The sequence below is a fragment of the Anneissia japonica genome, unplaced genomic scaffold (assembly GCF_011630105.1).
Source record: "Anneissia japonica isolate Jap-2015-1 unplaced genomic scaffold, ASM1163010v1 scaffold287754_len4335492_cov202, whole genome shotgun sequence".
NCBI classification, from domain to species: Eukaryota; Metazoa; Echinodermata; class Crinoidea; order Comatulida; family Comatulidae; genus Anneissia; species Anneissia japonica.
In genome coordinates, this window is record NW_022705543.1 from 661,554 (window position 1) to 674,740 (window position 13,187).

Sequence of the window (13,187 nt, forward strand, 5' to 3'; positions counted from 1 at the left end):
TAACACAGTTGTGTTGAATTTTGTGAAATCAATAAACAATGAAGTTACATCTACCATATCAAAAAATAACAAAACATCCTACAAATTTGTAATTTAGAACAAATTTGTAGTGGAGGACATTTATCCTGATACTTAATACTTAATGTTGTTCATCTGATTTTTATTAAAACTGTTAGATGTGTATAAGAGACAGGCACAGATACGGTAATCTCTATGCTGTGGAACACATTCCATTTTGCACAGAAATTTCAAGGTTCACTTGAGGTCATATCATTGTTAGCTCAGGCTATTGAAGAGAAGAAATGTATTATTTCACAATACAGTCTTTTATGCTTTGCTGGTGTAAGGTTGCAAAAGGTCCAATTTAGAATACACATTAATACACCTCGGGGCAATACATTTCACCATTCCTCTCTACATTCCTCTCATGAGCAGTCAATATTTGTATAATATTGTTGTCTTATGAATACTGTGTAGTGGAGTACTACCTAATAACAAATGTACTGTTGACAATGAAATTGCATTGAACTATTATCACAATATTACACAGCACTTGTGTCAAACTTAAATCATTTATCTATATTATCCCACTCAAGTTCTTATTTTATGTTGCTGGAAAAGTCCTGTAATCAATTAGACAAATCAGCAGTGATGTATTTTATAGTTTAATACTTGCCAGATTAGCATGTAATTGCTGGGAGGTGGGGGTGATAGACCAGAAAAAGAATTTACCTAAAGAAATGAGCTAATACAACCGATTTTTATTTTGTAGAGAATGTATTCACAAAATACTGTTTGTTTTAACCAGGTTGATATATGTATATTATAAAACAACAACATAGCAGGGGATTTGAGGTTTTCAGCACTGCCGGACCATGGCTCTGGAATAAACAAAACAATCACAGTCAACAAAAACCTTATATACTAACATTCAGGTGTCATATTAAATGCTAATTCAAAAGCGTCTGTCTCACCAATATTTTCTCAGATGATTCCAGCACGAATTTCTCAAGACTTGAGAAGGAGAACGGTTGATCATAGATAACTTCTGGTTGGTTGACATCTTCCCATTTAATTGTTACCACAACGGCTTCAGAACCTCCGATTTCACTTGCTCTATATATAAAACAAACATGTCAAATTTCAAAACTCCATTATGAAATCTCCACACCCTTGTCAAGGGGATCCAGAGATGTCCAAAAGGGACCCGAAAAATGGCCCAAAAGTGGGCCAATTGAGACAACACCACCGTAGGGGGTACGAAATTTTTGTCCTTTAACCTTTTCTACCCAAAATATAATCATCTCTTTCTTAAATTGTGATCCATTCCTTAGCTTTTTGCATAATTTTGCCAACAGACAGACAGAGTAATGAATTGATAACCTCTTTTGGCAGAGGTAACAACAATCCAACATTGATATATTAATATTACTTAAGCCGGGTGCTCACTGTGTCATACGGCTATCGTACAACAAATCCAATCCTGCTTCCCGTGAAGGCTAAACAACGCGATGCCATCTGTTGATTGCCGGTGGCCGTCAGAATGGATCGTCATTAAAAACGGACCATTGCGTGCGTGTCGTCGTGTTGTATTCCTTATACAATCGCGTTGGCTGACGGCCATATGCCGCAGGGAGTTTCCGGCTCAAAGATGAAAAACTTACAGAGTTTTGGCACAGTTTCCCATGCAGGATGCCATTAGATATCGTCCCCGTAGCTCACCAGCAACCTTGTTAAATATCAACCACTCTGAGGAAGATTAAAACAATGCTACTGTAATAATCACTATAAAAAAATGCACCAAATAATGAACTATGATGTCACAAAAAGTGGGCTTTTGGGTTACAAAATTAAAATAAAAAACACCATCAGGGACCTATATTTGTGCATCTGAGTGGTCTATAATAAATTGTCTATGAAGCTGGCAAGAAAGAAGCTTTTTATAACATTGCATACAGTTTCTTCTGATCACAACGACTAATGGACCAGAAGACTCTATATAATTTTTTAAGTTAATTGAATTTCTTAAAATGGTCTACCTTCTGATTTTCGCTCTGGAAAGATCCCAATAGTAACAGCACCAAGGTACTTGGAGGTCCAGGAAGGGAAATCCGCTGCCATAAATTCTCTTCCTTCTTGTTCTTTCGTCATGATGATGGGTGAACTAACAGAGTATCTTTGAAAGAAAATTATTGCAGTAAGATACCAAATTAAAATTATAATAATTCAATTAAAATTCAATACGCGCAGTCGCCAGTCTTGAGGGCCCCCCCCCCACCCATTTTTGTTCAAACATAAGAAAATAATAATAAATTAATGGAATGTAAAAGGCCAACTAAGTTTACTTTATTTATTAAATGTACTACATCAGCAAAAAAACTTTATACAGCAATTTAGTTTGCTTTATGTCTATCTAGTCCTGGACTTTATACTGAAATAACACTTTCAGTACTAAAACACTGATTTCCAAAGTGGTTCAGTCATTAACAAATAAAAGAAAACAATTGAAGAAACAAAGTTAAAAACAATTTCTTAAAATATTGATAATACAATAGTTTACATTGGAGAATAATATGCATGGCAGGAAAAAATAAAATAAAGTAAGTTATCTTATAAAGGATTTGAAATAGAAGTTTTAAAATTTAGAAGTGTCATTGATTCAAAGTTTATTTCAATATTATCTGGGAGGTTTAGTTCATCTGTATATTATATTATATATTGCATATTACTCCATGAATTTTCAGTTAGAGTATTATTGCTTTGACTTCTTGTACAGTGCGAGTGCAAACAATCATTGAAAACAAAAAGTTGAGATAAGTATAATAGAGCTTGGCCCTTTAAACATTTAAAAATATGCAAACAAAAAAAGTTTGTCCCACAAATGCACATGTTTATGTACGCTTATGCTATTGTTTTGTGGGACCTTAGCAACAATATCCAAGGGGCGTGGCTTATAAGAAAGCCATAACATCATGAATATTCATATAGAAATATAAAGTATTCAAAGCACATCCGTACTCACAATAAGTAGAACTTCAAGAAAGAGGCTTCATCTAGTACTCCTCCATATTCAACAACCTCATTGGTTCCTCTGTACAGTTTAATCATAGGGTAACGGGTCACATTGGCCTTCTTGCAAACATCTGGCCAATCAAAGCAGTTCACTTGAGCGAGAGCACTCTCCTTAAATCCTGTTAACTCCATTACTTCTTTTGCTGCTAAAGTAAAGGGCTTGAGAAAAGCCTGGCATCGTGGGTCCCCTATGAATTATAAAAATTATTAACTAGCTTGTATGAGCAATCCATGTTGTCCACATTCAATAGTTTTCTTGCAAAATAAAATGGGGGGGGGGCTGATGGGAGACACACAATGTTGGAGTGGGGTCGATGATTAAGTGAGGGGAAATATGTTGAATAGGAAAATAAGATTATATGAGGTGATTTTTAACTATATGAGTGTTGTTTTTTTGCTTTGAACATTTTCAATGGGGGCGGGGCAAATGGGGGGCCCGAACGCATTTTTTGGGGGAATGTGCCCCGCCGCAAATTACTAGATATGCCACTGTGTTTAGTAGTACAGTTGATAATCTTACCTCTCTTTCAAAACATTTCTTACACTAGTAGTCACTAAAAATTTATACCGGTGACCATAAGCAAAAGCAGCTTCCATAAATGCTCTATGCTCTGAAAGAATATCATTAAAAGTGTTTAAATAAACAAGTAAAGTTGTCCCTCCAATTAAAGACCACTTTTGGCACCAAGAATTCATGGTTTTTAGCAGCTTTGGTCTTTAATTTTTAAAATAATCATTATAAAGACAAAAGATTGGTGTTCATCAGGTGAAAAAGTGGTCATTAATTGAAGGCAGGCTCTAATTGGAGGGGTCTTGGATTTATTCTGTATAAGCATGGAGAGTAACCTAGGGAAGTCTGAAAAAGACTTATTTCCAGTGGTATCATTCTGGTAGTGATTGGGCAGTACACCGGGAGACAATCCCCTACTCTTTTCCGAAGAGTGTACTGCATTTTTTAACGTGCACATGGGCCACTGCATGTTAACTATCATAACTTGCATTTCAGCCCTCCAGCTGAGATACAAGGAGAGCAGCGATGGGAATTGAACCGGTGACCAAAAGATCTCCATGTTTCAGCACACACACAGTGGCTACCACCAGATTAGCCAACTGAGCTAAGCTGCTCTCCGAAATAAATTCAATTTAAAGAGTGATAACAAAGTGACAATGGGGACCTACACTGTATGGCCTGAAGAGGGTGGAATCATATGGTCTTGTGGCTGCCTCGGGATTGAGGCACCGCTCTTGCCATCTTCTGGATCCAACACTGAGTGGAAAGGAGGATACCCTGTGGGTAGATAAGGTCTCTTACCTGGTGTCCCAATGGCCATCACCTTACTGAATATGACATCTTGTTTTCCTCGGGCAGTGTGCAGTAGTGACTCTAGTTCTTGATGGTTCTGTACGATTGGCACTTCTTGTAGAAGAACCAGGCTGCATTTGATATAATAAAAGGTTATTTTTAAAGTAGTACAACAGGGGATACACATGAAAGTAACTATAATAGTACATTTATCTTCTTTCTCTGGTACTGGTAGAGCCCAACCAGATATATTTTAATAAGCTCTGATGCTGGCAGGACTGATGGTATCAATCCCTGCTACTGTCATGACCGATAGTGGGTATAATTTACCAGGTTCAGGTACTGGCAAACCCAATGGTGAAAATTTACCATGTTCTGGTACAGGCAGAACCTGTGATGGACAACAACCCTTTTCTCTAAACCACATCCCTTAGATATTGTTCCCACAAATATTGTTTCCACAAAATGACAAGTGTTAAAACATACGCAAACACATGCGTTTGTGGGACATGCATGTACTCCTGGCCCTGTTCTGATTGGCCAGTTGTTAAGTTTGGATAACACTCCAGAAAGGTCCATTTACCATGGTCTGGTACAAACAGAACCTGTGGTGGATGGTTTACCATGCTCTGGTACAGGCAGAACCTGTGGTGGATAATTTATCATGCTCTGGTAGAGACAGAAATTGTGGTGGAAAATTGACCATGCTCTAGTACAGACAGAACCAGTGGTGGATAATTTAACATGCTCTGGTAAAACCTGGGGTGGATAATTTATCATTGTCTGGTACAGGCATAACCTGTGGTGAATAGTTTACCATTTTCTGGCAAAAGCAGAACCTGTGGTGGATTATTTTTACCATGCTTTGGTACAGGCAGAAAAAAAGTGGTTGCCTTACCATGGTCTGGTACAGACAGAATCTGTGGTGGATGGTTTACCATGCTCTGGTACAGACAGAAACTATGGTTTGTTACTATACCAATTGCAATGAATTTACTTAAATATTAAGATGAACATGTTACAATGTACTCACTGTAAGACACTGGATACAATGGAATTAATGTCAAATAGGGTGTCTATTGCAAGGTCTGTCAATGATGCACCATTCCTGTGAAATGAATAATAAAAAATATATAAAATTAATGATGTCATCATTTTATGTTTGTTATAATTCTAGCTCAATAGGACAATAGTTTGTTATAGAGACCTGTTATGTATTGCAGCTTGTGTAAAAAAATGTTCAACATTACTAGGCCCAGGCATAATGCATACACCAACCTACAGTAAGGAAACCTTAGCATGTGACCACAAATGAAGCCAGATCCTATGCCCAAACTAGGAAGGCCCGGGACAGATAAGATGGACTTATTCATTCATTCAGTACTTTATTAATAAATTTCCATACAACAAGCCATATTATTTTCAAGTTAATTTGGGCACTAATTAGTAGATTGAGCCTGTAGGAGCTCTTATTTTCCCCCAAAAATAGCCTACACATTATTTTTTCTCCTTCAAATTTTATTTTCCAAACAGCAGGGCTCGATTTAGTACTAGCCCAGCGTACAATATCTAGTAAAAACCGCTCCGGGCTAGCCTATTTACTCCTCATGTTGCCCGGTTGTCTAGTGGAGAATTAGCAAGAAAACATTTTCTTTAAAAATAGCTAGCTTTCAGCTCTCCACGTGCGTGAGTGTTTAATTATTAAGATGATCCCCAAATCATTCACCAACCACTACAGATGGCATGTTATATTTCTCTCAATAGAAGATCGTTCAATCTGGTTAATTTAGGAAGTTAGAACATTTAATTTAATGTACTACCTTATATTCATATTATTTTCTCATAATGATATTTTTAAAATGTTAAACTTTTAATAATAAGTACTTCAATGCTATAGGTAGGCTAGGCCCTAGGTCTTGCCTAGGCCTAGGTAGCCTAGCCTAGGTAGCCTAAGCAAGATTTATTGCCATTGGGGGTGAGTGACTTGAGACCTAAAGATTTAACAGATGCATTGGTTTGATTTATTTCTGGGCCCTTTGTTAAATATTAGAAAGCCAAAGTTATAACCAGGGAGATGTAAAACATGCTCATCTGTCCCTGTTATAACCAGAGTCGATTTTGCAGCATGGTGATTTTTTTATTTATTTATTCAACAATATTTTGAGAGGGTAGCTCAAACAGCAATGCTACAGAAATTATGAAATTGCAAATCAACCTTCAAATTTAATTGTCGCTAATAAATATTTTGAAACAAAAATTTTTCCTGTCTGTGGGCTAGTAAAATATCCTGTGGGCTAGTAAAATCTCTAGTAAACTAGCCCAGTGGGCTAGTTACCGAAAAAAGTTAGGGCAAGCCCTGAACAGTACCCTCAAAACCAGTGGCGGATCCAGAGATGTCCAAAAGGGGGCCCCCAAAAGGGGTGGGGGGGAGAAGTTGGGCAGACGAGACAACACCATCCTAGGGGGTTGGGCCTCCCAAAAAGGGGGAACCGGGGCCAGGCCAGCCCCTCTAAATCTGCCCCTGAAAATACATATTCATTTGCTCATTTCAAGGCCAAAAAAGTATGCAAGTAATAGGGATGTTCCAGATGAGAGATTCTACTGTGTTAATAAATTCTATGGAATTATGCCTACTATATCAAAAAATAAGAATTTGTTAATTACGACTCTATGAGCCACAAATTTTTAGATATTGCTAATGTCTAATGTAGTACGCTCATTGAGAGCATAAATAAACGATAAGCCATACGCCATCGTTTATAAAATTCTGGATCTGCCCCTAATTAAGTGTAGAAGAAGAAGCCTATAAACAAGATGTGGAAAATCAATAAAACAAAAATTTATTTTAAAAATGGCTTTAAATACATTTGTGATGTGTAAACCTTCAATCTGCCATGGCACATTAATGTAAAATAAAAAATGCAGAAAAAAGGATACTTTTGAAGGTGGAAAAACAGCGACGTGAGAAGCTCTCTTAGAGATGGATATGTGCGCCAAATACAATGACATTAAATTATTAATATTACTTGTACATACATTGAAAATTATTATGGTTCTAATATGGTTTTATTTCCCTTTTTTTAAATTAATTTTCATAAACAATTAAAATCAACAAACCTGAAGACAAACACTTTGGACATTAGAATTTCTTCTTTTTCGCTACAGTACTTTTGAATAAAAGCTGTATTACAATTTACCTAACACAAACAAATTGAAAACAAATATAATTATTTAATCATTCATAACTTATTTCACTGAATATGTGGAGTTGATGAGAATTGCTAACATTTAATAACAAATTTGATTTATTAGCAGCTTTGTAAATTTCTCAAATACTTTATTAAATTATTGAAATACATGTCTAAGTTACTAATTAATATAAAATATATATATTATAATAGCCATCACAAATACACTGTACTGTAGGTGAACAAAATTTAAGTACTCTTTTAGTTTCAAATACATGCTGGTTAAGACTTATAAAAACACTCACAGTATACTATCAGTATTACTAAGTTTTTCAAAATTGATACTTAACAGTAACTTTTAATATTCATGAATAAAAGCTTAATATAACAAACCAATATTTAACAACCCTGTTAAATAATAAAACACAATAATATTCTGATCAACATACCATATTCTCACTTATAAGGCAATCCATGTATAAGACAACCCCCGAGTTTGAAAAGATTTTTGGACAATTTTGAATGACAACCCCCCTGTTTCACCATCAAAATTCCTACTTTTTGTCCCTTTTTATGGTCTTGATATTGCTAAAAACGGAGCCAATTGTAGGACTAATCTAAATAATACCATCTTATGGGCTTTTACATTTCCATCAAAATCTAATTTCCCGCATTTAAAATTGCATTTTTACTAACAGCAGCTTCATTCCAATAGTAAATTTGCAAGTTACGGACGATCCGCACAAAAGACGAACATGAAATTTAAAAATATAAAATTTGTATGTGTTGCGACCCCCTGATTTTTTTATCGTAATTTGCTAAATTACACCTTGTCTTGCACGCAATAAGAATATACGGTACTATAAATTGCAATATATAATTATCATATGTTAATCTTTGACCAACATGGGTAGTTAAAACTGCAGAAGGCATTTGTTATAAGACATGCACTTGGTTTTAAATATTCAAAATGATTTTTAGGTGAATGCACCGACACTGTGAAATCAATCTGCCTCTGCATTAAAAGGATAGAAATATTATAGCTAAGCTTCCAACTCAATGTGAAGACAGATTAAAAGGTTAATGGTATCTCCTAATAACATGCTGTGGTCATTAATCGCCCAGTCTTAAGGTCAGTTGTTTGGCATATTCATGACACAAAGGATCTTTATAGAAAAAAATATTATAATAGGTATAATTATTTGTCAAAAACATGAAAATTGTAAACGGCAGCCAATTGGTACAATTGTACAAAACATCAGATAAAAAAAAAATATATACAAATTAATATATCAAATTAGACATTAGAAGTTAAAAGATAAAACTGCCAATAAAAATGCATACAATATAAAAAATTAAAAAAAACCACAAAGAAAAAAATTAATAAACATTAAAATTTACTGTTAACAACATCAATGCAATTAAAAAAAGAAAAAAAATGGTCTGAACTTTATCTCAGAATGTACTTATGCACTAAAGAATACTTTGAACAATAAAATTTGTTTTGCTAGTTGCTAAAAATACTAAAATTGACAAACTTTGGAATTCCTCCATGATTATATTAAAATGCAATGGATAATGGTTTACAACTTTTAATCTACTAAAGCATCTTCGTTCCACCAATTAATCATATAGGGAATTGGACTATTTTTTTAATTAACTGCTTGTTGTTTATGCAGAATTATGAGGTATAATAATATTCTATATTGACAATAACACAAGTTTAGTAAATTATTACTAAATAATTTTATTTAATCATAGTTAATAAGAATATCACAATAATTGTGAATAATTTTTTTTAAGGATTTTTTTTTATGTTGGCTTTATTATTTTCTGTCTTTTGTAGTGTATCAACCAAGTTGGAAGGATCACTCTTTATAAAGATGGTTGAAATAAATAAACAAAATAAATTGAAATATACATAAATATAATAAGTAAAGAGCACTTGATCAGTACAGTATTTTGGCTGACACACATTATTTGGAAATAATTTCTTACCTTTTATTTTGAATTGAAATATTTAACTAATAATAATACACATATTTATAATAGTTGAGGCTAGATGATCGTAAATTAACCAATCATGACAGAATATAATATAAGCATAAATTTTAATTCAACTGTAACAATAAGAATAGAAATTTATAAAATATTCATATGTAAGAGATTATTAAATATGAAATCAATTTCAGATATTGAATGCATATGGAAAAACTAATGAATTCATTAAATCAATAATCATAGTAAAATACTAGAGCCAATGGTGTTAAATTCAATAGCATTTGCATGAACATATGGCAGCTTGCTGTTTAAAATGAAATACCACATGATTTAATCCCATGAAATAAAGTCCAAAAAATATTGTTGCAATAGCATGTGACAATTAGAAATCAAGGTCAGTTTGTGGAGGCTACAGTGCTAAAATTAACTGTTATTGTAGAAAAACAAATATTAAAAGCCCAAAAATGCACTTATCATATACTGGTACTGGGCATTATAAATGGGCATTTATAATGTGCCTCTTCCATGCGGTTATAAAGCACAGTTCTTTTCCCTGGTCATTGGGTCCACAGTGTTGCTGATGGTAATCAGCGCAGGAGCAGGCAACCCCACCAGATACCCATTACTCCTGGGTGGAGAGATGCATTGCAGATAAAGTGTCTTGCTCAAGGACACAAGCAAAATGCACAGCGAGGGATTGAAACCATGACCTCAAGGTTGGGAAACCAAACCGTTCCCGCTGCGCCAAACCGCTTCAACATATCTGCCTATCTGCCAAGTAGACACATATTAAAACCATTTTTACTATAGAAACCTTCTGTAATTTTCTATGCAGAGAATAAAGCAAACAATATGGTTTATAATTAAAAGTTAATAAATTTCCAGACCAGTACTAAAATATGCAATATAAGCAATTAATAAATTTATTTATCTATTACAAATTCGTCACAATACATTTAAAATATTGACCAGGGGCATAATTAGAGATGACATGGGCTAAGCCCAACACATCAAGTGGCCATCTCTAAATCCCTGGCCAATAATAAATAAAATAAAATATGTTATAGTAGGCCTACATATAAGATACACAAAAAAAAAGAGAATACCGTGAAACAAAAAAAAGCAAAATTTATTTACCGTAGTTCCCCACATATAATCCCATCCTCTACCCCATGAACGCAAACTTAGCCTGATTTTGGGGGGCATGGTATCAATTTTAACTAGACTTACTATGTCTGTTTGAACAACAGAACATAGGGCTTTTCCCCATTGCCTTAATTTAATTTCATTTTATTTATCTAAAAATAACCTCCAACAAGGAGAAGCAAAGAAATACAATCAAAACAATGCAATTGAATTAAAAACGTGGCTTGATGGGAAATGAAGTTGAAATTGCAACAAACAAAAAAAGTCGTTAAAAGGTATAAGGTAAAAAAAAACAAAGAAAACCAATATTATTTTAATGTACTGTAGTGGAAAAAAAAATTAAGTGAAAAAAAACAAAAAAAAACACGAAAACCAAGTTCACTGCAACGTTTAATGGCTTTTCCCAGTACTGCTGGGAAAAGCCAATTACCACAATTCTTTAACATGAATGAATGTAAAGATCTGTCCACACTATAAAAATTTGATGCAACAAATAGTTCTATAATATGCCTTTATTTGGATAAAATATGATATCATCATGCCCATATATAGGCACATCACATAAATTTGTTAAATAAAATTTGATAGTATGGGCAAACCTAATAAATGTACTATGCAGTACTTACCACAGAAAGTTTTATCTTAAAATCTTTAAGATAGTCTGATGCTTCGTAGAAGCCATCTAGAAAGTTCATATACTCATCATCTAGAATGGAGCAAGCAAGTAAATCAAGCAATCAATCAACCAACATGGATTTGACAACGCCAATGAAATACCTTTATCATTTCACATTGGGAACTATGAGCAGTAACAATAATAATAATAATATTACATTATCTACAGTAGATTTTTGTTTTACCCTAAAACATTAATGTTAAAATGAAGCAGGTTTCCTTACACTTCCAAGTTAAAAGAAGACACTTATGGAAGGTCTGGTTAAATGAGCTTTCTTCACAGTAAACACATCTAATTCTATTTTGCAGTGTGTGGTGACACCTATTGACACACTGACAATAAATTACCGCATTTTGCACTCAAATTTGGCTACGCATACTAACTAGGTGGAGAGCTGGTGAGAGACAACATGAATAAATTGCTTTGCCCAAGGACACAATCGACTTGCAGGGGAAGAGTTTCAAAGCCTCGGCTTCAAGGTTGAGAATTCAGGTCACAAACACTGTGCCAACCGCATTGGTGTTATACAGTGTTACCAATTTTCATTCAATGTAATACTCTATAGTAATTACTATATTGAATTAACCGATATTCAATAGCTCATAAAAATTAAAATCAAACTTACTTGAGCTGGACACATAAAAATAAACAAGGGAAACTTGGCTAGATGCAATGGTATCGTAATATACGCTTTCAGTAATAGTAGTTCTGGCTGTTCTTGTTTGTCCACTGCAACATTGCACTGCGAACACCAGAAGTAGCAGATATAGAATGGAATTGTTCATCCTTCTATAAACAAGAAATTAAAAAACACAAGCTTGAGTAACTTGGCAAATGCATAATTATTAAGAAGTGTTCATTTTGCCGACTAAAACTTTAGTTTGTCTACATCTTCAAGGTTAGGGTTAGAATGCGCCCTCACTAATCGAAAATACTTTGTGAATAAATAGGTATACCATCGGATAAACGCTGCACAATAATTATTGCTGCGAAGCAGCGAATTCATATTCTTGACAGCAATTTGACCTCTGAAAGGTCATTGTTTGTCAAAAAACAGGTGCCTAAGACGACTGAAAAGCGGAGTTTCGTTCTGCCGGGTAAAATCAATTACTTTAGGCGACGTTTGTAGACTAACCTACTCGTACCAACGTCGCATATCGCGACGCTGGTGTATTACTATTCAGCGTTTTTACTATATTTCTAGGTTTCCTATTTCTACGTTTAATCGGCCCATGTCTCAGCCACAATATTTTGAGGCTAATATTATTTACGAACCCAGTTAAACTTATTTACTAGCCTATTTCAGCGTGCTAATTATTATATTTAGATTAGGCGACGCTTGCTGCAGACTGGCATATCCGGTACGAATACGAGAACCAGTCAATTCGAGCGGATACCACTTCGAGCGAAGGCCAATTCGAGCGGAATTTTTTTCGAGCGGAGGCTAGTTTGAGCGGAAGAAGATCCACTGGAACAACAACCTGTGCGAGTTATATACGAATTACTTCAAAATTTCCTATTTTTTAGCTAAAAATTTGACATTTTCAAAGGGGAAGGGGACACACAACAGTTCCAGAATAGATAAGTCAGTAGCATTAACTCAATTACAAATATAATTTGAGCTAAAAATTTGACATTTTCAAAGGGGAAGGGGGGAACACAACAGTTCCAGAATAGGTAAGTGAGTAGCATATCTCAATTACAAATATAATTTGCTTTTTTGAATTCAGAACCCTAACCAGTGGCGGATCTGGGGAAGGGGGAGTGAGGGGTGGTGAATAGGGTGGCTAGCCACCTCACT

The 13,187-nt window shown here is 34.6% G+C and overlaps 2 protein-coding genes across 2 annotated transcripts; both read right to left on the reverse strand.

Annotated features, from left to right (window-relative positions):
* Positions 1-265: 265 nt before the first annotated feature.
* Positions 266-3,254, reverse strand: LOC117105835 (thioredoxin domain-containing protein 16-like). Its single transcript, XM_033247136.1, has 5 exons — positions 3,023-3,254; positions 2,040-2,176; positions 1,665-1,749; positions 975-1,116; positions 266-286 (listed from the first exon to the last, which is right to left on the reverse strand). The coding sequence occupies exons 1-5, from the start codon at positions 3,202-3,204 to the stop codon at positions 266-268; spliced, it is 567 nt and encodes a 188-aa protein (XP_033103027.1). The 5' UTR covers positions 3,205-3,254.
* Positions 3,255-3,572: 318 nt separating this feature from the next.
* LOC117105700 (thioredoxin domain-containing protein 16-like) lies at positions 3,573-12,193 on the reverse strand. Its single transcript, XM_033246936.1, has 6 exons — positions 12,012-12,193; positions 11,337-11,416; positions 7,493-7,572; positions 5,409-5,483; positions 4,385-4,506; positions 3,573-3,683 (listed from the first exon to the last, which is right to left on the reverse strand). The coding sequence occupies exons 1-6, from the start codon at positions 12,169-12,171 to the stop codon at positions 3,589-3,591; spliced, it is 612 nt and encodes a 203-aa protein (XP_033102827.1). The 5' UTR covers positions 12,172-12,193; the 3' UTR covers positions 3,573-3,588.
* Between the last annotated feature and the right edge of the window lie 994 nt (positions 12,194-13,187).